Source organism: Neovison vison, chromosome 5 (assembly GCF_020171115.1).
Source record: "Neovison vison isolate M4711 chromosome 5, ASM_NN_V1, whole genome shotgun sequence".
Taxonomy (NCBI): Eukaryota; Metazoa; Chordata; class Mammalia; order Carnivora; family Mustelidae; genus Neogale; species Neogale vison.
This window is the reverse complement of record NC_058095.1, coordinates 18,057,328-18,079,478: the sequence shown is the minus strand read 5'-3', so window position 1 is coordinate 18,079,478 and position 22,151 is coordinate 18,057,328. Positions and strand designations below refer to the sequence as shown.

The window sequence follows — 22,151 nt, the reverse complement described above, 5'->3', positions numbered from 1 at the left end:
AAGGCTGTTTGAGCAGTTGCTGAGCAACCACGGCTGCTGGGCGTGGTCTACGCTGAGCTGTGCGGTTCTCATCTAAGTATTCCTAAGGAAAGCAAGGAAACCTAGGCCTGAGGTTCTGGGGTGAAGTGCTGGGGGGCGGAAGGGTTAGTTGTTCTCTCTCTTCAGTCTGGGGAGGGCTCAGAACTGGACAGGAGTCGAGACACCTGAGTTCAGTTCTAGCCTGCCCTGCCCCTTTCTCGGTGTTCATTCACCCACGCCGGGGTGGAGGGAAAAGGTATGGGGTTGGTCACAGACCTCCTGCTTCCCTGCCCTAAGGCTGGCCACAGACTCTAGCTCAGCGCGCCAAAAGTCCGAGGTTCAGGGAGGTCTCACAGGAAGTAAATGCCAGAGCACTCACTAGTACTCATACAGACGATTTCCCTGTAGAACGGATCAATCAGCCTCACATACTCAGAGGGTGCAGAAGTACAGTGGCAGAACTAAAGAGGTTGCTCAAGAACCTACAGATCTGTAATCCAGACCTGGTCTGGACCGAGGGATTTGGGAACGGAGATCCCTAAACCCCTTCCTCTGCCACTTTTGCTTGACTTCCTATTCAGTCACTGCATCTGGTTTGGGTGAAAATTATCTTTCCCCATTGAAAACACTGAATGATGGGTGAAATTTTATTCCTGGGCTCAGGAGTATACTTCACAATAGTTCTGCTTTTGTGGGAGGTCCTCTGTCATGGTATGGAGTGAGCCCATATGGAAGAGTGAAGGGACTGAATACTGAATTCTGAGATCCAAATGTGTCCTCAGCAGAAGCACCAAAATTAAAATACTTCTGGAGGCAGAGAACAAAATTAAGACAGGGCTCCAAACTGAAAGTCAGAACTCTGTATTCTATTTTCAGTGGCAAGTCTTAAGCAAGTCCTCACTGTGTAACAAACTCAGCTCCTGTCTATAAAGTAGAGGACTAGATTGTTTCAACACCCTCCAAGATAAGTAGAAAGTTATCCAGAGCACTCTGGGGTCATACTGTAGGCTGGCAAAGAATACAGACACATCCTCCTCCCCCGATATTGATCTTCCACTGATGTCCATTCCCTTTGCCTTCCTAGAAACAGGCCATGGAAAGGAATGACATCATTGACTTCAAGGCTTTGGAGAAAGAGCTACAGGCTGCACTCACTGCTGATGAGAAATACAAACGGGAGAATGCTGCCAAGTTACGGGCCGTGGAACAGAGGGTGGCTTCCTATGAGGAGTTCAGGTTGGTGTAATGCAATTTTTCTTTTTTTTTTTTTTTCAGCTTAATGCAGTTTTTCTCAGACCCTCCTGTTTTGGTGAACTGTAGTGGATAAGAGCATGTGCTTTGAAGTCAGATAATTTGGGGCTCGGTCCTGGCCTTACCTGTGTGGTCTCATGCAAGGTGTTTAACCTCTCTGAGCCTCTATTCCTCATCTGTAAAAGAGAGCGACTATTGTTACCATTGAGTAAATTGTTACATGTAAGATGTTGAGCACAGAGTCTGGCACATGGGAGGTGCTCAAAATGGTCAGCCATTGTTGCCGTTGCTGTTGCTGTCCTATTGGCTTGCTGGAAGTTTCACCTCTAACATGCAAAGAGCAGCCACCTCACAGCCGCGCCCACTTCATAGCATGAAGTCTATCCTCCGATCTCTTTCCTTTGCCCACAGGGGGATTGTCCTTGCATCACATCTGAAGCCACTGGAGCGGAAGGACAAGATAGGAGGGAAGAGGACTGTGGCCTGGAACTGTCATGCTACTCAGAGAGAGACCGAGTCTCAGGATGAGGCCACTGAAATCTCCCAGGTAGGGGAGGCCCAGCCTCCTCCACCGAGTAGGATCCTCTGCCCTAAACCTCCAATCCTGGTTTCTTTCTTTTTCTTTTTTCTTTTTTTTTAAGATTTTATTTATTTATTTGACAGACAGAGATCACAAGTAGGCAGAGAGACAGGCGGGGCGGTGGGGGGGGGAAAAGCAGGCACCCTGCTGAGCAGAGAGCCCGATGGGGGGCTCAATCCCAGAACCCTGGGATCAGGACCTGAGCCGAAGGCGGAGGCTTTAACCCACTGAGCCACCCAGGCGCCCCCCAATCCTGTTTTCTTACAACACACACTTCTTCCTTCTTTCTCCTGTTAAGCCAGCAGAGGCAGGTTTCTGCCTCCCATCTGAGAGAGAAAAGCAACCAGCAGATGGTGAGGGTGAGTTAAACTGGGCAGAACAAGTCAGAAAAATGGACTAGGCGGTCTTTTTCACTCAGACTTTGGTTTGCACTCCCAGATCAGATTTAAGGTGCTCTGCCCCCATGTTATATGGTATATGGTGTAATCCTCTGTGTCAGTGTTGGGAGAGAGGCCCAGCCCACCAGACTTTTTTTTAAAAAAGATTTATTTGTTTATTTGACAGATAGAGATCACAAGTAGGCAGAGAGAGGGGTGGGGGAAGCAGGCTCCCTGCTGAGCAGAGAGTCTGACTCGGGGCTAGATCCCAGGACCCTGAGATCATGACCTGAGCCGAAAGCAGAGGCTTTAGCCCACTGAGCCACCCAGACGCCCTGCCCGTCAGATTTTTAACACTCACCTTGAATTCCTTTTTCTCTTTCTGAGGCTTCCAATCATCCCCTCTGCCCTGCTCAGAGTAAAGCCTGACCTACTCTCACAGAGCAGGACTGTGTTCACGTTCATTAGTGGAAAATCCTGGTGCAACTGAGATTCTCAAATCGTGGCCTGGGTTCCTTGGGGCCCCCTCCCTCCCTGTCTCTTCCCAGTTCCCTGATCTGAAAACCAGGCCCACAGGGACCACATCCTACCCAGGGCTCAGAGAGCAACACTACAGCTAAGACAAAAACCCACAGGCACCCCTCACTGTCACTCTCTCGCTGCCGCAGAGCAGCTGGAAGAGCTTGGGACTTTCTTTCCTTCCTTGTGATCCAGGAGAAAACACTTTTCCAGCCTGAGACCTCCGCAGAGTTCTACCGTGATTGGCGGCGGCACTTGCAAAGCGGGCCAGAGCGCTATGAGGCCCTGCTGCAGCTCGGAGGTCCAAAGCTGGGTCACCTCTTCCAGACGGACGTGGGGTTTGGACTTCTAGGGGAGCTGCTGGTGGCACTGGCTGATCAGGTGAGGCCAGCCGACCGGTTGGTGGTGCTAGGGATCCTGCACAGCCTGGCCGGCACTGGGCGCTTCGCCCTGAACCTGAGCCTGCTGAGCCCCGCGGAGAGAGAGAGCTGCAGAGGCCTGTTTCAGAAGCTGCAGGCTCCCGGGCCCAAAAAGGAGGGGCTCAGCCAGAAGGAGCGGGGTCTGGAGGAGCAGCCTGGTGAGCTCCAGGAGGAGGAAAGGCTCCTGCAGGAGCTGCTAGCGCTGTACCAGGTGGCTTGACAGGACCAGTTACCTGCAGAGGCCCCCAGTGACTTGCTTGCTGCCCTGGGGGCTGTGCAGGACTGTAATGAGTGCCCACCCCTAATTCCCTTCTCAACTTGGAATTTACAGAGGATATGCAGGAATCGAATCTTCCCCACTTCTCCAGCCACCGTGGTGGCTCAGTATTCTGATCTATGTAGAGCAGCACAATGGTCAAGGGCCCAAGAACTTGAAAGAGGTTCGTTTCCCACCCTTAGAGTCTGCCAAGCCTCTAGCCTGCAGCCCTGAGAGATGAGTGTGTGCTCAACCAAATGCTGGCTATACCAGTTAAATCCTCTACTTAAAAAGAAAAGGAAAGAAAATCATCAATATTCCTTGGTAAACAAATACTGATCTCCATAGCTCTTAACAAGAACATCCCAAATCAATAAATGGACGTTTAATCAGCAAATAATCAAATGCTACCTCTTCGAGGTCCAGTATTTTCCTCGGGGGCTGAATTCCTGTGTAGGTTGGGCCTGGGAAAGCCCCAAGCCATCAGCCTGGGTCAGGCCAGCCTCCCAGGCTTCAGATGGCCAGACCTGCAGGCGGGTGAGTCTTCTTCAACTCCTGAATTACCCAAAGGGAAGACCATTCCACCAAGCAGGCAGGCAGGGCCTAAAGCAGGAAGGCAAGAGATTTGCCTGTTCTAGCACCTGTGCCCTTGCTCTTCATTCCGGTTTCCCCACCCATTCTTGGGTGAGTGCCAGTGTTCTAGAAAGGGGAGAGAGGGCCAGGTTCTAGAATGGTCTTTCCCTCAAGATCGCATCTAGAACACGAGAAGGGCATCTTGTACATCAGCTGGGAATAAACTTGCCTTGCCTTTGGCCGCTTCCCCGGTAGATTCTTACTCCTCTCCTGGCTGCTCGGTCCTTTCTCCTAGAGACTACTGGCTCCTGGCAGGGATTTCTAGAAACCCCGTAGGCCTTGAGTGCCTTGGTTTTGCCCCGCCCCCTCTGACTTTTGCCTCTTGTGGGCATGAACCTCGCCCACACCGCTGTGCTCCTATGGGTGTGGGGGAGCCTCCAGGCCTTCGAAATTGTGGAGCAGGAGAATATTTTCCAGCGGACCCCCTGCCCAGCCTTTCTGATGTTTGACAACGCAGCCTACCTGGCAGACATGAGCTTCGAGCTTCCCTGCCGCTGTAAGCCTGAGGAGGTGTCCACCGTGGTGTGGTACTATCAGAAGCACCTGGGCAGCGACCACACCAGAGTGCTCACGGACTTCGACGGGCGGGTGCTGACGGAGGAGTCCCAGGTGCGCGTGGGCAGCGACATGCTGGTTCGCTTCAGCATCCGCATGTTCAGCCTGCTGGTTTTCCGGGCGCAGCCCGAGGACTCGGGCTTGTATTTCTGCGGCACCCGCAAGGGGGACTACTTTTATGCCTACGACGTGGACATCCAAAGCGGGGAGGACATGGTGGCCACCTTCAAGGACCAGGGCCAGGAGCCGTTCGCAGACGAGCACCACGGGAACCTGCACATCTTCACCACCTTCTGGGAGTGGACCCCGTGCGATCGCTGTGGGGTGCGAGGGGAGCAGTGGCGGATTGGCCTGTGCTACCTGCAGAGCCCGGGGCTGTCCCCGCGCTACCGCAGGACCCTGCCCGACGTGGTGTCCTGTGGCTCGCAGGCCGTGCCCCAGAAGCTTCGGGCCCAGGCCAAGGAGCACACCCCCGAGCTCCTGGTGCAGAGCTGCGTGGTGCCCTGCGAGAAGAAGGAGGTTCGTGAGGGCTTGGTGGCCATCCTCAGCTACGTGTCCAAGGCGGGCAGCCGGCCCTGGCTGCCTCAGGTGCCCATCCAGTTCCACCAGCAGACGCTGGGGCAAGGACTCATTATCTCCTGCCCCGGGGCCCGGCCAGAGCACGCCGTGGCCTGGGACAAGGACCGCCAGTACTTCTACCGCACGCAGTACCTGCGAGGTGTCAACCGGTCCATGCGGGTGTTCATCGACCACGGCAACCACCTCCACATCCGCTTCACCCAGCTCAGCGACCGGGGCATCTACTACTGCTGGCGGCAGGGCGTGAGGGTCGCTGGCTTGCGGCTGGGTGTCACAGCCCGAGGCCAGTACCGGGCCTCATTCTCGGACCCTGAGACTCGCTCCGCCCTGCAGCTCACCCTGATAGGCTACCTGGTCATCACGGCCGTCTTTGTCACCATTCACCTCTGTCGCTGCTGCTGTTACTTATCTCGCTGTTGGCCCAACTACTCCCCCTAGGTCCCTTCCTCTTCCCCGGCTTGGAAGACCAGTTGTGCTCAGATGTGTTTGTTAAGTGATCCTGGATGCCTCTGGCTGGGCTATGCGGCAAGGGTGTGTGTGTGTGTGTAAATATGTTAGTTACAACCTGCTCCTGGCAGGTGGAGAAGCCCGAGGCAGACGAGAGATGGGGTACGGAGGCCAATATGGAAGGAGCCAGAGTGTGCCTCTTCCAACTTCATGCTTAGAGAAGGAAGAAGTGAAGCTGATATTTATCAAATGGCCTTTTTGATGTTGGAACAGTGTTTGGGGTGCTTTTATTTTCTGCCTTGGAGGATTGCCAAGTGGTCGCTGGTTGAATTGGGGGCAGCAGGGAAAGGAAGAGGGAGTGGGGGAGCCTAGAATATGTCCTCGACTCTGGAATGGCAGGTTTGGGAATAAAGGTAAAGACCAGAACAGGGAAAATGGGTGAGAAAAGTGGAAGTCAAAGTCAGGGCTTTCCCCAGGGCTGGGAGGTGAGTGAGAAGAGGGGCCGAGTGGAGGGCACTGGGGTGCCATGTAGAGCAGGGTTGGAGTTGGGATCTGTCTGGTGGCTGCCGCTGGGGGGTTTGGGGGTCCCAAGATGATCAGCAGTAAGCAAGTTGAGTCTTGTCCAAAGCTACTTCCTGCCCTCTCCCCAGCCCCAGCCTCTCCTGAACAGATCAGCGTCCACTCTGGTGAAGGCCACGGCAATTGTCTTTATTTACCTTAGTGAGTAAAGGCTGCGGTGGTGCCCTGAAGGTTAGCAGCAGTGGGTGGCAGGAGGAAGAGAGGGGGAAAAGGCACCAGGACTCGGAAAGAGGGAGGGACTCTCATTTCTCTGGCTTTAGAGGGGCGAGGGGGACCCTGGAGTGGGCCCTTTCAGCCTACTTCTGGGCACAGATAGTCCTGTGACTCTCTGTCCCCCACGGTCTTTCCATGGAAAACCAGAGCACAAACCAGAGCCTTCACTCTGCTGGTGCCTCCACTTCCCAAATGGTAAAATAGAGTGCTACCTACAATATGAGGGTACATTTTGTATTTGAGTAGGAGAGGAACCACAAGGACACTTGGTTAGGGAAAAGCAGCAGGTCACCGTAGGGTGGAGAGTGTCACATATATGGCAGTGGCTTCACCCAGCCACGTTTGCTGGGGTCTCGAGGCAGCAGCTACAGTGACTCTGAGGCCTGGATGGAGGGGTTATGCAGCAAGGAAGGGGCCTTTAGAAATGGGACAAAGCGTGTCCTGGGGACAGCAGCCCCTCTGTCCTGTTTTAGCAACTTCAAGAGGATGAGTCACTTCCTTGGCTCCCAAGACCCACAGGCCAGGGGCACCTGATTGCCCATTACCCCCAGCTCTGATGTCCAGCGTCCTCCCAGCTGCTTCCTCCACCATCTCCACCTGCCTCCCCTCCAACCTTATGGAGGGAGGACTCCTGGGCTTGACCTCTCTCTGTATCCAACATAGGGGCCAGGCAGCCCCTGTCTACTCCTTCCCAGCACCCCTTCCCTCTCCACTTACACTATAGATCCCCCAAGTGCTGAGAATCACACTCTGACACGCCCGTGGCATGCCCACAGTGTGCCCCCATGTCAGCTCAGTGGGACTGAGACACTTAATCGTCACTCAGGAGGCCCCTTGGGGATCCGGGCAGGCCAGGCATTCTGTCTAGAAACTACTCCCAAGTGGTGGGATGTCACCGCCCACTCTCAAGACTGTTCAGGGTCAGTCTAGAAGAAGAAACCTCTGGCCAGGGCTATCTTGCCTATGGGGAGTTCCCCTTCCTGTCTCAGAGTCTCTGTTGTCCTCCAGCAGCCCTAGGAAACTCGAAGGCCCACTTCCCAGTTACCCCCAGGGACCTCCGGCTCTGGCAACAGTTGCCATGACAGTGGAGATTAGGGATGTGGAGGGTGATTTATGGGGTCCCAGGCCCTCCCCAACTTCTACCAGTTCTAACCCCAGCTGCTGGCCACGCCCCTCCAGGCCGCACCTTTGGGTTGGGTGCCTCTTTAGCTGGAGTTACTCAGTGTAGGTAGGTGCTGTCTGCAGGTCTAGTACCCACAGAGTCTAGGGCAGCAAGCTGGTGTAGAGGTGGAGGGATAAAGGGAGCAGTCGGGGTGGGTGGGAACTTGGGTCTGGGGAAGTCCGCTATCAGAGGAGGCGGCAACAATCTCATCTGCTCAGGCCCACTGTGGGGCCACCAGCTGGGTCCTGCCTCACATCACGTCCTTGTGCTCCTGCTTGGACTCCTTAATGACCTGCAGGGGACAGAAAAACACATAGCACGCTAGACAGACACCAGGCTCACACAGACACCAGGCCCACCTCTGGTGCTCATGTGACCTTGGAGAAATCCCCAGACTTCCTGGGTCTTTTTTTTTTTTTCTATGAGAGTAACCAGGACTCCTGCCTCGCAGCCGCCAGGAAATGAGGTAACACTAGTGAGCCTTTAGCACCCTGCCCAGCACGTGGCGAGCTGATGTAAGTTTGGCTAGGACTGTCGTGGGTGTGACAGGGAGGGCTTATGTCAAATCCCCCCCCCCTTCTTATTCCTCCTGCTGGTTCCTTTTATCAAGCCAGAAGTTGAAAGTTGGGAGTGAAAGCTACTAACTTTAATTTTCTTTCTTTCTCTCCCCAGGCCTGGTGCTGGGGGAGCCTGCGGGCTTTCAGTGAGAAAGTCCGAATCAGGACTCCAGCCGGTGGCCTCTACACCCAGGCTCCCTGGATCTGCCAGTGGAGGGGATAGGGAACTGAATTACATCCAGGGTCCTTCCCCTCCTCCAGAGCCTCCCCAGAAACTCTTCTGAGTGACTGAGAACCGTCTGTGTGCCAGTTTAGGCTTTCTTCCAAAGCCTGCCCTCAAAAATTCCTGGAGTCTGCCCAAGCTTGCCGGGGCCGGAATTTCAGGTCGTCTCCCCTTACCTCTCCGTCCCGCATCTCCACGGTCTTTACCACGATGTTCCTCTTGAGGTGGCCTTCTGACACGGACTTGGTGTCCAGGCTGGTTTCTGCAGGCATGGAGACAGGAGAGGTCTCCTTTTGGCTCCTGAGCCACCAAACATCCTCCCCCCACCCCGCTTCCCCATGAAACCCACAGTGATGGGGACTGAAAGGGGCAGAGAGGGCCTAGACCCCCAAATCCCCATGGTGCTAGACAAGACCTGACCGCTCCATCCAGTGCTTTGCCCATTTTCCTGGTCTGGCTGCATTTCCGTCCCTCTGCAAGCTCTCATCTGCCCCCTGGCCTTCTGACACCCCAGTGCTGGGCTAAGGAAGGAGCACACGGGCTTTGAAATCAGGCAGGCCAGAGCTCAAGTCTCAGCTCATAAGGCTATAGGCAAGTTAATTTACCTGTCCCAGCCTCGGTTTCCTATCTGCAAAATGGGGATGATGGCATCTACCTCTCTACGTGGGAGCAAAGAGTCAGTTCACTGAGCTCATACATGTTAAGTGCCTAGCACATATTAGTGTCCAATATACGTGGGTCCCTTTCTTGTTGCCCTGTCCTTCCTTCCCTCCTCTCTGCCACTTCTCTGGGCCCTACTGACCCTTTACTATTTGGCACTTGGCAGTATTCCCTCCTCCTGCTCTGCCTGATTAAACTTCTGATCCTGAACTTGGCCCCTAGGCCATGTATAGCTCATGTTCTTCAATTTCTAGAGCAGAAGTAGGGTTTTTTTTTCCCCCTTTAGATAAGAATCATTTGAGGGCCACATCCAAGTAAGAAGTAATTTAGCTCCCTGGTGCCCCCGAGAGAAAAATGTAACATGTCACACTCACTAATATTTAAAATTAAGAGCAGGGAGCATAAAACTTTATTCACTGCAAGAGCAGCGGTCCAGGGGGAAATAATCCTGTGGGCTGAATCAGCACTGAGCTGAGCCGCAGAGCCTCGGGGACAGAAGAATGGAGCAGAGAACCCAGTCACCAGGCACGGCAAGACCCCAGGGGCCCTCCCAGGGATGGGAAGAGGTGAGGCAGAGGCTGGCATTCGCCCAGAGGCCCCAGAGCATCTCCTCCGAGCACCAGAGGACCTACCACTTTGAACAGCCGCCAGCTCGGCTAGTTTAGCCTACATTTACCCTGTGCCACATTCTGGGCTGTGCACTGAGGTCGCTGGGGAAATGACAAGCTTGGCCCTTTAGGGAAACTTGGGAGGAAGGAGCCCAGGAGGGCGGGGAAAACGAGAAAAGCACCGTGTCTGAGAGTCTGAGGGGCAGGCTGCTAACCGAGAGCCGGCGGGGCTCCATTTACAATCTGGTGAGCCTGTATTGGTATAACTTGTATTGTGAGGCTTTTGAGATGTCTTGTGACCTGGTGACTTTCCCCTTCTTTGGTACTTTTGCCCCCTGTAGTGACAAGCAGTTCAAAAACAAAAACAAAAACAAAAACATAAAACACTCGGATGGCAAGAGCCTGCTCAGGGATCTGCAGACAGGGCAGAGGCTGAGACCTTCACGCAGTTCTGCTGTAGGAGGGGGTGGAGGGGTAGGGAATGGGGCACAGGACAGGAGCAGCCACAAGCCCCACCTGGAATGCCCTGGGCTGCTGTGTTCTGACTGGGAGCTCTGCGGTGAATTCTGAAGATCCCAAGGAGACCCCTGGACTGGAACCCTTTGCCCTGGTCCTTAGCTCCAGGCCAGAGTAGCAGCCCACCTGGGGGAAAGGGCAGGAATCCAACCCCTTGCCCACAAGGCCCTGCTCTACTGACCTCGGATCTGCAGGTTGGAGAAGGTCTGCACGGGGATGGTGATGCTGCAAGACAGCAAAGGCAGAAGAGTGACCGCGCTGCCCAGGGACATCCCTGGAGCCAGGCCCTGGTCCGGGCTTAGCATGACAGCCTCAAGGCCCATCTCCTGGCTTTCTCCAGCCGCCAACATGCTCCCTGGGGCTGCAGGAGTCTGCAAGGGGCTTGGGTGTTGTCCGCTAGGGGGAAAGTCTCTATTTGCAAGAGTGGAGGCCTGGATGGCAGGGGGAGTTGGAAGTGGGGGAAAAGTTCCAAGACCAAAAGAGATGGGTCAGGGAATAAGAAGTCCAGTCTTCATTGGGAGGGTGGGGAGTGAGCCTCTTAGTTTGGAGGGTGACCCAAGTCCTCACCCTGTGGCCTCATCAACATTGCTTGACTCGAATCCATTCATTTCTTGACCATTTATTGGCTACCTACTGTGTGTTAGGCAAGCATCATGCTGAGCACTGAGATAGGAGGGGGCAGGACACAGGCAGATTATGACAGTCCCTGAAGGGAGAAAGGAGACTCCAGGGAGGGACAGCAGGGAGGACGCTGCAGGGCCACAGGGTGGGGTTGGGGGGTGCTTTGCAGCTCACCGGTTCTCCTCGCCCTCCAGCAGCTTCCTGTACGTGGCGATCTCTATGTCCAGGGCCAGCTTGATGTTTAACAAGTCCTGGTACTCCTGCAGATGGCGGGCCATCTCGTCTTTGAGGCTCTGCCCCTCCTCCTCCAGCCGGGCCAGTGCCTCCTGGTAACTCGCCGCCTCCCGTGCGTGGCGCTCCTCCTGCTCCCGCATCTGCCTCTCCAGGGACTCGTTCTGTAGGGTGGAGTGGACAGGTGCCTCAGCGCGGTGTCACACTGCCCGTCCTGGCCTGTCCCCAGTCTCCCCGCTGTCCCCCAAGTAAGTTTTCAGAGCCCCTGCCCTCAGTTCCGGTCCCGTCCCTGGCTTGCGGGGTGCACCCTGGTCCCCTCCGCCCCGCTGGTGGCCCTGCTGGAGCTCACCGTGCCCCGCAAGGACTCCAGGTCACAGGTTAGGGCCTGCAGCTGGCAACGGTAGTCGTTGGCCTCGTGCTTGGCCTGGCGGAGCAGTTCGGCATTGCGGGCAGCGGCGTCGTTCAGGTCGGCAAACTAGGGGGGAGAGGGCCCTATGCTGAGGGCGGCTGGGCCCCACATCGCGGTAGCTTTGTGGGCCAGTGGGTCTCTGGGAATTCAGGGAGATGGGCAGGACCCCAGGCTTGGTGTCCAGGTCTCCCCAGGACTGGGACCCCTGTGCTAGCACCTAGCACAGTGCCTGGGTAGGGAATGAAGGACCAAATGATGTTTGCCAGAACCCAGACCCAGAATCCCCTGCACTATCCAGGAGCCTGAACCCTGGCCTCTCTCACGGTGGCTGGGGCGTTCTGGTGAGCAGTACCCCGGGTTCTGATCCTTCTCTCTCCCCCAGCTTGCAGTGAAGCTCTCATGGCTCCATCCAGCCTTGACCTGCTTGGAGCCATCGCCAGCTTCTGCCACTCACGTTGCCCTGGGCTGGCATCTCTGGGCCCTTGCCCTGTGCTTTCTTGCACTCCAAATGCCCCTTCCCTCTTCTCTTCTTGTTCTTCGGTTGCCAGGCACGCCTACCCCCAAAGCCTTCCCTTCTATGATACCCTCCCTGTCCCCCACATTGCATCTGTATAAACTCTGCCCAGCAGTGTTCTCTCTAGACACCATATTTGGGTGCACATCACGTCCCCCGGGTGGGACGGGTCTCTGGACCCCAGGCAGTGCTGGCACACAGTGGTTGCTCAGTAACCCAGGACACAGACAGCAGAGGCATCAGGAATGCAGGCTCCCAAGAGCAATGGCTGGGCTTAGACATCCGGCTCTACCATTGACGAGCTGTGTGACTTTGGGCAAACTCGTTAACCTCTCTGGACTTCAGTTCTCTCATCTGTCAAAGAACAGTACTTTCTTCATAGTAAGTAAGGTAATGCATGTAAAGCTCAAGGCCTGGCACACAACAATGTTGGCTAATAATAACAGTAATAATAACAATAATAATAGTAATAAGAAGTACTTATTCGGGTAGGGGCACCTGGGTGGCTCAGTGGGTTAAAGCCTCTGCCCTCCACTCAGGTCATGATCTCAGGGTCCTGGGATCAAGCCCCGCATTGGGCTTTCTGCTCCGCGGGGAGCCTGCTTCCCCCCTCTCTCTTTGCCTGCCTCTCTGCCTACTTGTGATCTCTCTCTGTCAAATAAATAATAAAATAAAATAAAATAAAATAAAAAGAAGTACTTATTCGGGGGAGCGCCTGCTTGGCTCAGTTGGTTAAGCGTCCAGCTCTTGGTTTCGGCTCAGGTCACGAATTCAGGGTGGTGAGATCGAGCCCTGCATGGGGCTCCATGCTCAGTGGGAGTCTGAGACTCTTTCTCCCTCTGCCTCCCTCCCCTTCAGCTCCTCCCCCTGCTCATGCTCTCTGTATCTAAAGTAAATAAAATCCTTAAAAAACAGAAAAGAAATACTTATTCAAAGTAATGGTGCCTGCGTGACCCTGGGCAAGCCACCTCATTTCTCTAGTGACAGTCAGTCACCCGGAGAGGATCCTCTCCCAGCTTCCTCCTCCCTTGCTCCCCAGTTCTCTGGCATGGAGCCAGTAGGGCTGCCTACTGGCCCACAGTCAGGGCTACCTTGGACCGGTACCACTCCTCGGCCTCGTGCATGTTGCTGGATGCCATGGCCTCATACTGTGTGCGGATCTCTCGCAGGGCTGCCGTGAGGTCTGGCTTGGCCACATCCAGCTCCACGTGGACCTGCTGCCGGGCCAGCTGCTCCTGGAGCTCCTGCACCTCCTGGCCAGAATGAGAGAAGGGATGGCCAGCCAGGGGCCCAAGCTGCCCCTGGGGTTTCCCCACGGTTTTACGCCCTTGTCTGGCTGCCCCTTGGACACCGACATTGGCTAAGGGAAACGGGGCAGTCCTGGTTAGAGGAAAGGGCATGGCCTAGGCTAGGGGAGCAGAGGGTAGTTTGGGAGCCTCATAGTGTCCTCCTCCCAGGTTTGGCCAGGCAGGAGCCCTGAAAGCATGCCTGTGTTCTTGTGAGTGACCGAGTCCCTGTGGTGTGGGTGTGTCTGTGGGTTCCCAGATTCTACCATATCATGGACTTGGAATCCATAATCTGAAGTCAGAGAGCTCAGTGGTGTCTTTTTAAAATGAATGGCTTTCATTTAAATGGAGACAGGTGGCAGTAGGGGTGATATCGGAGAGATGTGTGACCTCAGCAAGTTCTTTATCCTGTCTGGGCTTCGATGTCCTCCTCTGTTTCTCAGAGGTCATTCTGGAAGGGTCCCTATCTCACAAGGCTGTAGTGAAATAAAAAATGGGGCAACAAGGTCTATTATAATTCTTAGTAAGTGGGGTGTGTCCGTGAGAATTTCACCAGGGCCTGAGGCTGCTCTCTTGTCTCTAGGTCTGTCTCCTTCAGTCTCTCTCATTTTCTTTCTCTCTCTCCCTCTCTGAGTATTTCTCAGGCTCAGCCTCTCTGTCTCTATCCATCCCAATCTGTGTTGGCCTTACCTCCTCATGGATCTTCCTCAAAAACCGGATTTCCTCCTCTAGAGACTGAATCTTCCTCTCCAGATCCAGGCGCGCTAGGGTGGCTTCATCTGCCTCCTGGAGCAGGGAGGGGCAAAGGCTGCTCTGACCCCAGACTCCTCCTCCCCACTCCTTATCCTTGTCTGATCCCTCCTGCGGCTGGGGAGAGCAGCGCATTGCTCTGGAGGGCTGGACTTAGGGGCTGTTTGTGTGAACTGCCATCAACCATTTACCCCCCCCAACTCCCCTCCCCTCCCCTCCCCTCCCTTCGTGCTGCCCCCTCCCCCACACCTGTCGATAGGTGGCCAGGTTGTTCTCAGCATCCAGCCTCAGGTTGGTTTCATCCTGGAGCCTGAGGTAGGGGAACACATCCCTGGGTGAGGCTCTTCTGAGGATCTTGGACCCCTCCCCAGTATCCCTGGAGGGTGCTGCCAGAGAGAGCCCTCCCCCGCCCCCTGCCCAGAGCCAGTGGAATGGAAGGAGCCCTAGCCGGGAGGGTGAGCAGACTAGGGCCTTTGCTTTAGCTCATTACTAAAGGGTTTTATCAAGGCCAGTGCACCTGCTCCTGCTCACACCAGAGCTTTCACCAACACACACTCACTGTTGCATACACAAACACACTCATCCTCCCGCCCTTGAGGGCACACACGCGTGCCCTGCTAGCTCAGCAAAACCCGCAGTTCCTGGGATCTCCTCTGACCTTTGGAAACAGTTTTATTAGAATCCCCGCCTCACAGCCCTGCAGGCCAAAGCGGCTTGACCAGGGTCACACAGGTGAACCAACCTGTGTTCCTAGGCCAGGCCCTTTCCCTCTCCTCCTCTCCCCCGGAGCCCCAGCCCCCTGGTGCACAGCAATCTTCCCTTCCCATTCCTCCTCTCTATGGACCCACAAGGCCATCAGGCCCCCCAGTGAATGAAATGCGAAGACCCCGCCCGTTGGGCCCCTGCCTGTGGGGTCCCTGCTTGTAGAGTCCCTGACTCTCCCTGCACAGCTCTCCCCACTGCGGAGGTGCTGAGAATACTCTGGCTCCTTGGCAATCAGACCCCTGAGACTTTGGGCCTCCTCCCTGTCCCTCCCATTATCTCCGGGAGGAAGGACAGCCCTATCCTCCCAGAGACGGGGAAACAGCGGAGCCAAGTATCATGGAGGCAAAGTCCCCTGCCCGAGATCGTGCAGGTCTGCAGGGGCTCCCGCTGGGGCAGGGCTGGGGTGCAGAGGCATCTCCCCTGTTCATGAGGTCCCTCTCCCCGGGCCCCCTCCTCACTTCTGCCTCAGGGTGCCCAGGTCCTGTGCCAGATTGTCTCTCTCAACTTCGAGCCGGGCGCTGCTGGCTGTGAGCTGGTCGAGCCGCAGCCTTAGCTCTCGCAACTCAGCCTGGTAGACGTCGGCCAGCTTGGTGGGCTCCTTGGCCCGCAGCTGGTTCAGCTCTGCGGCCAGCGCCTTGTTCTGCTGTTCCAGGAAGCGCACCTTCTCGATGTAGCTGGCAAAGCGGTCGTTGAGCTCCATCATCTCCGCCCGCTCACTGGCCCGGGTCTCCTTGAAGCCGGTGTTGAGGGCCCCGGCCAGGGAGAAGTCCACCCGGGCCGGGAGTGGAAGTGGCATCCTGGCCAGGGAGAGGCGGGTGCCCGGCCCTAGCCGGCGGCCAGAGACCAGGCCTCCCCCTACCATGTCCAAGGAGGAGGCATAGGAGCGGCGAGCAGCCGAGGCGACCCGTCTCCTCTCCATGCTGGCTGGGCTCTGGCCGCTCCTGGGAAGTGAGGGCTTTATGGAGGCGTGGGCCGGCCTGGCGCTGCCCAGGCTGCCCCTGGCAACGCCCACTGGCATAGCCTGAGGGGGAGGGGCTGGGCCACATCTCGGCCATGGGGAGAGCTTGTCTCACGCCACTGAGGTCCCTGTGCCCAGAGGCAGGGCGACCCCAGCCTGGCCACCAACAGAGGTCCTCATGGGCTGTGCCTGGGGCTGGATGCTTGGTCAGCGGCTGCAGCCACTGGGCCAGGAGGCCCTTTCCCTGGGAAGATGGGCCAAGAAAGGTCTGGATCAGATAAACTCTGACCTGCTTTCCACCTTTTAGACCCCATCACAGGGCTCCTCCTGCTAAGTGCTGGGAACTTGCAAAGAACAAATGTGTTCCCTCCTCTCAGAAAGCAGCCCGTGCTACAGTTTCCTGCTGAGCCCCATTTCCAGCAGACCGTTAGACTCCTCGGTCCGAACATGGGCATCCAGCATTTCTGCCTGCTCTCCCTTCCCCGGAGGTCTAGGGCTGTGGGCTGCAACCGGACACCAGCCTTTTGTCTAGAGGGTCACTTGAGGCCTCTGTCTAGCAGTTGGGAGGTGGAAATGAAGGCAGGAATAGGGAAGCTTTGAGGGGGCCAGAGCCACGGGTGCTGCACTCCCTGACCTTCTCCCTGGACCACACATAAGCCCCTGCCTCAGTCCCACGGGGCTCCCTCACCCCTTGCCTGGCCGCTCTGCACCCCCATCTGGAGCCGGCCCTGACAGCCACACAAAAAACACTTACGGATGAGCTGGCTGTCCCTACTCCCATCTTTGTTCCCTCATCACCCTGTTTCCCCAGCTACCCCTCACCTCCCTTTCACACTGGAGATTTATCTCCTTCGAGTTCCCACGCATCAGGCTGAGAGGATGGAAAGGCCTCTGGGGACGGGTCAGTTTGGGAACCTGGGAGCCACTGGGCCAACACTAGGAGCCCAGGGCCGGCGTCCTGTAGCCTGACCCTTCAGATCTGTCCACCCTTGTGTTCTGATCCTACTGGGGGCCAGAGCCTCACCCAGGCCCCTCACCTCTCTGTGCCCTTGGACTTCTGGGAAGCCCTCCTCTCCACGCCCCCCCCCACCCCCGCCCATGCCTGGGCCTCTGATCCCTTCTCCTGGACACTTGCTGAATAGAGCCTTGTTTTCCACCACTGGTCAGGGCGCCACACGGAGAGGGCAGCCCCCAGGGGGCTGCGCTGTTTTTAATCCCAAGATGCCAGGCTATTAGGCAGAGTACAGCCCAAGCCCCCAGCTCAAAGAGCTTCTCGGAAGCCTCCGAGGGGGCCGGGGTGCAGTGGGGAGCAGGCTCTGTGCCCACCCCCGGCCATTGTGTCTGTGCCAAGGTGAGTCATTCAGTGGGCACAAGAGGAAGGCCCCGTGGGGGCGGCCAGCTGGGCACTGCTAGGTCTCCAGCTCTGCAGACAAGGCCTGGCTGCTTGCCCCTCCCCAGCTTCCAGAGCCAGCTCACACCCCTGAGCTCCTACCCCACGCTGGGGAGACGCGCTCCATTTGGGCATGTTATGGGCTGCCTGCCGAGGTTTTCCCTGGTGAATCCCAACACAGAGAGGGAAGGTGAGGGTCTCTAAGTCTTCAGCCACAGCTGACCCTGGGACAGTAACATGGGGAAGGGACCCTTGGGGATGGGGTGCCCCGTGACTTTTGATCCTGCTATGAGTGGAGGAGCTGGTAAAGTCATGGGGCATTAAAAGAAGAAAAAGATGGGACAAACCCTCATCCCAAGTGTCTCTGTGACTAGGAGTGGCTGTCCATCTAGCTCACATTGGGCAAGTCACAGTGTGCAGCCTTCTCTCTTTGTTCCAGTGAAATGTAGTTACAGTGAGTGTAAAGCCATCTTGGGGAAGGGGGGAGATGGAACGAGAGCAGGAAAGGCTTGTCAGGGAGGCTCAGTGACATGTCCCTGTGTGGTGTGTGACCCAGGCTTATTTCAGCAGCAGCAGCAGCAGCAGCAGAGAGAGGCCCTTCCCTGGACCTGTGTCACCCAGGCTTCCTGGCTCCGCCCTCAACCTCCATCTGACCCTAGACCCATTCCCCACACTCAGCGCTTAACTATCCACGGATGTCCATGCAAGAACCAGAGAGGTAGACAGATATGGCCATGGTTGTTTGCCAAACTTTCATTATTTTGTATGACACACTCATGGCAGAAAAATCAGAAAATACAAATAAGCAAAACAAAAAAATTTAATTAGCCATGATTTCACCACCTGGGGATAAACACTACCAGATTTCCCCCACTTATATAAATTCATTTTCTTTTTTACAAGTGGGCTCATGCTGTACAAATTATTTTGTAATTTGTTTTTTTTTTCACTCAGCAATATGTTGTGAACATCTTTCCATATCAATAAATATCCGCATCATCATTTTAACAGCTGCATGGTTTTCCACTGTATGCATTAATTTACCCAAGCCCTACTGTTAGACACACAGTTGTCTGCCCCCCTCCCTCCACCCCCACCCCCTGCTGCGCCTCCCTCCCTCCCTCCCTCCCTCTCTGGTTCTGTTCTAGATCCCACTATGCTGCACCATTGCCCCAGGCAGATGCAGCTCCCAGCCTCTGACTACTCCCGCCCTCCTGGTCTGGCTCAGGCCCCTTATGTGGCTTCTCCTCTCCTGGTTCCCTAATCGGAGGGCCTCAATGTCCCAAGCCCCAACCAATCCCTAGACTGACTTCTGCACAGACCACAGAAAGCTGCAGGCCTTGGAGAAAGGATGCCCAGATATCTCTCGGCGGGACCTTCAGCCAAGCCATGACCCAGTTCAAGCTGAGAGGGAGACGAGATGGTCTCCTGCCTCCACGCCCCTTCCCTGCGTGGGGAGAATCCGCCAGGATGTCCTCCTGCCTCTTGGGACAGATCAGTACCGCAAGGGGCCTCAAAGCACCCACGAGGGTGCCCTGTGTTTTCTAAATTGCCAGCCTTAGATTCAAGCCACTAGACTGCTGCTCACTGGCTCCCCTAAGGCCCCCACCCCGTTCCAGTGCCTGGCACAGCATGGTGGTCCTCATGCGAGGGCAGGAGGAAGAGAAGTTGGGAGTCTCGAAGGGGCTGACTCCTTGGCTACTACTGAGTCCATCCCTCCCACACCAGCCCCCTCCCTGAGGAAAGGAATCAGGCCCTGCTGGCCACTAGATGGCAGTGTCCGAGCAGCAGCAGGGTCCTGCAGTGGGGAGGGAGCTGGTCTCAAAGCCGCAAGCCTGCTTTCCAAAACCCAGATTTCTATCACCCAGAAGGATCATCCCCCGTACTCTCTAACGTTGCTTCTGACTGCTCTGACAGCACCCTCTAGAGGCGAGCGAGGTCACAGCCATTCAGCTGCTCCATGATCTTGGACGGCTTCAGGAACTTCTCAGAGCCTCCATTTTCACACCTGTAAAATGGGGACTCACAACACTTACTTCCAAGGTGGCGGGGAGGATAAATTCAGGGAAAGCTGGACACAGAAGTTGTTCGACAAATCACAGCTTGCATTTAACAACACCTACCCGAAGCTTTACTTATTTCTTTGTCAGCGACGGGGTGGGCCTGGAGGGACAGGGGCTGGGCCGGGGCACTGCCTGGGCACTGCCATGTCTTGTTGACCCCACTGGGGGTGGACAGAGACATCATATACGTATCTCCCCAGCACCGTTACCTGGGAGTGTGGACAGGACACAGGGGGCAGCAACCAAGGGAGAGAGGGTGGGAGGTGGCCCCATTTGCGCCCAGATCACAAGTTGCTCGTGGCTTTGGGTCTGCCAGGGACCACACATGGGTCATCTCTACCTGCCCTGGAGGAGACTGAGATTAGAGGCTGTTTCCCAGTCTGCTTTCTCACCTCCCTGACTCCCCCTCGGGCTCTGTCCCTCCATCCTTGCCCTTCCCCACCATAGACTTGAGGCTCACAGTTCCATCAGTTTGAGAAGTTCTTGGTGTGTTATCATGTCCTGTGGGAGGGGGTCTCTCCTGTCCCTCAGCCTGAGGCTTCCCCAGAAGAAGGTCCCCCTGGATAAGGGCTTCTGGAAGTTAGGACCTATGACCTCCCATCAGAATGGAGTCTCCCTAAGGATAGGGTCCGTCAGGACACCCTCTCTGCTGTGGGGGCTCCCTGATGTGCGCACCCATGGTTCACTGTTGGATGCCCCCTCGAGGGCAGGGGCTCTCCCCCTCTCAGGCTGGAGGAGGGCTGCCTCAGGCCAGGGTCTGTCCCCTCTCCTATCATCTGTCGGCCTGTGCCGAGCCAGCTCTGCTGGTGAGAAGTATCCAGCTCCTGTGGCTGTTGAAGTGTTCTTAGAGGAACATCCCCCCCCCCCCAAGACTCCTTCCCCTGCCTCCTTCCTGGCCTCGGTCAGCACATTGTTGGAGGCATCACCTTGCTCACCTCGCACACCAAGGCGGCAGGCTGCTGTGCTGGAGTTAATAAGTGCGGGTCCTTTCTCTCCAATCCCCCTCTTCCCACCCTCCTGGGCGCCCCAGCCTGCCCCCCACTTTCCAGCCTCTAACCCTGAGACCTGCTTTTTAATTGCTTTCCCTGATCTGTTCTGCTCTCTGCTCCCCTCTGTCTCCTTGCCTGACTGCGTCCCTCTGGGAGGGTGAGAAGCGGGGGGCCCAGATGTGTCCCTGGTGGGAGGAGAGGGCTGGCGGGCAGCCTGTTATTTCCAATCCAGTGGTCCTCCAAATGGACAGGATGAGCCAGGGAACAGGATGGAAGGGCTGTAGGCGGGCTCAGGGGAACGCTTTGGGAGGGCTGGAAAACACAGCCATGGTCTCCAGGCCCCTCGGGGTGACTCTGGTCCCTTTCTCCCCCCAACAGCCTCCATCCCAAGCCCTCTGAGATCCCTCTTCGTGAAAGAACCATGGGGGTCGGGGGAGACAATCACAAACTAGATTCTGTCTGGGAGCCAGGGTCCCCCAAACTTAACTAAGAGCCAGAGGGGCATTCCTGGGAAAACCCAGAGACAGTCAAACAGGGATGTGAGAGGGAGGACTCCTGAGTTAGTAGCTGCCAAAGGCTCCCCATGTGGTGACAGAGTCCCCTGTGGGGGTGGGTGGCAGAGCTGATGGCTGGGGGTGGGAGGACCCAGAAGGGAGAGCCCAGTCCCCCCACCTTGACAGGTCCCAACACCAAAGGAGGTTTGGGCTTACCCTCAGGTGACAGGGACAGGTGCTCCCCTGACTCCCCGCAGGGAGGGACAGTGTCTTGTTGTCTGTGTCTGCCGCTCCTGGCACTGAGTCTGGTTCTCTCAACTGGGCAGGACTTTGGACTCCAGGGTGGCTCTGCGCTGAGCCCCAAGGTAGGAGAAGGCCAGCGAAGCAGGACGAGGGGTCTGCCGTGTCTGGGGGAGCCATTGATGGCCGCGTCTCAGGGATGACTCTCTTTATGTAAGAACAATCCAACCTCAGAGCCTCGTCGCCGCCCATGGAGGTCAGCTGGGAGCTGGCTGTCAGCTCGCTGCCCCCCTGCCCAGCCCCTACCAGCTCCCTGTGAGCCTGAGACCAGCCAGGCTACCCCCCCGGCCAGCAGGACGCCATGCGGCAAGCACTCTCCACCCGACCTCCTGTGATTGAGGGCAGGAGCCTCACGTCCTTAACTTCACTGGCAGAGTCTTTGTACATTTAATGGGTCACCCGAGAGCACATTTTCCACCACGGAGCCACGAATGTTTGCCAAGCCAATGGCCGGGTGCAGAACATCCTTGTCAAGAGTGACCCCTTCCACTGGCAAGCTGCCCCCAGCCTCGGAGAAATCTGCCTCATGCCGCGGACCCCGTCGTGTGAAGCTTGCCCTTCTGGCCCTCGTTACCAGCCGCCTTGTCCTGCGCCCGCTGCCTCGGCACTTGCAGGGGTGACGGTGACCATCAGATGAGATAATATATGTGAGCGCCCCGGGAAACGGGCAAGTTATTCAATTTGAATCCAAGTAGCGCTCGGCGAGGCCTCCCAAGGTCAAGGCACCATGCCAGGCCGCTGGGGGCTACAGATGGGAGGCTGTGGCGGCTTCTGTGGGAATCACGGAGCTCCAAGGGGGGAAAAAAACTCATTAAGACTAATTGCAGAGGCGGGAGCGCCAGGCGCACAGAAAGAGATGATGCCTGTTCGCTTCTAAAGGGAAGCAGTTCGGTGTCATGTGAAGAACCAGACCCTGGTCTGAATCCTGGCATGGCTGCTTGCTGTCTAACCCTGGGCGCGTTCTGTGAACCTTCTGGAATCTGTCCTCATTATACCTCTTAGGTCGCAAAGTTTTGTGTGCTGCCTGCAGCAGGGAGGGACCCAGTGCTCCTCTTGTGGGTTCTTCTCTCTCCTCCTCCAAAAATGGAGGCCAAACTGAATGGGGCGGGGCTCACCAGGTAGAGGGGGCGGCTGCTTCCCCAGCACATCAAAGACTCATTTGAAATTAGCAGCGTTATTTACACACGGCTTGCAATGTGCTAAATACCTTGAACATGTTTGTTTTCCTG

The 22,151-nt window shown here is 56.3% G+C and overlaps 3 protein-coding genes across 7 annotated transcripts; 2 read left to right on the top strand and 1 right to left on the bottom strand.

Annotated features, from left to right (window-relative positions):
• Nucleotides 1–53: 53 nt before the first annotated feature.
• CCDC103 (coiled-coil domain containing 103) lies at nt 54–4,247 on the top strand. Of its 4 annotated transcripts, none has more exons than XM_044250383.1 (4): nt 54–112; nt 1,103–1,254; nt 1,681–1,816; nt 2,941–4,247. In XM_044250383.1, exons 2-4 carry the CDS (start codon nt 1,112–1,114, stop codon nt 3,382–3,384), a joined length of 723 nt encoding a protein of 240 aa, XP_044106318.1. In that variant the 5' UTR covers nt 54–112; nt 1,103–1,111; the 3' UTR covers nt 3,385–4,247. The 4 variants fall into 4 exon arrangements, with proteins under 4 accessions (XP_044106318.1, XP_044106317.1, XP_044106316.1 ...); XM_044250382.1 differs by having other exon boundaries at nt 54–143; XM_044250381.1 differs by having other exon boundaries at nt 54–274.
• Nucleotides 4,248–4,383: 136 nt separating this feature from the next.
• Nucleotides 4,384–5,625, top strand: FAM187A (family with sequence similarity 187 member A). The gene has a single exon (XM_044250379.1). The coding sequence runs from the start codon at nt 4,384–4,386 to the stop codon at nt 5,623–5,625; it is 1,242 nt and encodes a 413-aa protein (XP_044106314.1).
• Nucleotides 5,626–6,321: 696 nt separating this feature from the next.
• LOC122906129 (glial fibrillary acidic protein) lies at nt 6,322–15,647 on the bottom strand. 2 transcript variants are annotated; one of them, XM_044247749.1, is made up of 10 exons: nt 15,187–15,647; nt 14,213–14,273; nt 13,904–13,999; nt 13,019–13,180; nt 11,354–11,479; nt 10,948–11,168; nt 10,334–10,377; nt 9,852–9,971; nt 8,545–8,630; nt 6,322–7,880 (listed from the first exon to the last, which is right to left on the bottom strand). In XM_044247749.1, exons 1-10 carry the CDS (start codon nt 15,645–15,647, stop codon nt 7,839–7,841), a joined length of 1,419 nt encoding a protein of 472 aa, XP_044103684.1. In that variant the 3' UTR covers nt 6,322–7,838. The 2 variants fall into 2 exon arrangements, with proteins under 2 accessions (XP_044103684.1, XP_044103683.1); XM_044247748.1 differs by lacking the exon at nt 9,852–9,971.
• Nucleotides 15,648–22,151: the final 6,504 nt, after the last annotated feature.

Bases quoted from the DNA above. Each gene is read 5' to 3' on its own strand.
- CCDC103 (XM_044250383.1), top strand. From the start codon at position 1,112: ATGGAAAGGAATGACATCATTGACTTCAAGGCTTTGGAGAAAGAGCTA. The intron at 1,255-1,680 runs GTTGGTGTAATG...CTTTGCCCACAG, and splicing joins GCTTCCTATGAGGAGTTCAG to GGGGATTGTCCTTGCATCAC. The intron at 1,817-2,940 runs GTAGGGGAGGCC...CTTGTGATCCAG, and splicing joins AGGCCACTGAAATCTCCCAG to GAGAAAACACTTTTCCAGCC.
- FAM187A (XM_044250379.1), top strand. From the start codon at position 4,384: ATGAACCTCGCCCACACCGCTGTGCTCCTATGGGTGTGGGGGAGCCTC.
- LOC122906129 (XM_044247749.1), bottom strand. From the start codon at position 15,647: ATGGAGAGGAGACGGGTCGCCTCGGCTGCTCGCCGCTCCTATGCCTCC. The intron at 13,181-13,903 runs GTAAGGCCAACA...CATTCTGGCCAG, and splicing joins TGAGGAAGATCCATGAGGAG to GAGGTGCAGGAGCTCCAGGA. The intron at 7,881-8,544 runs GTAAGGGGAGAC...TGTCCCCTGCAG, and splicing joins TGGAGATGCGGGACGGAGAG to GTCATTAAGGAGTCCAAGCA.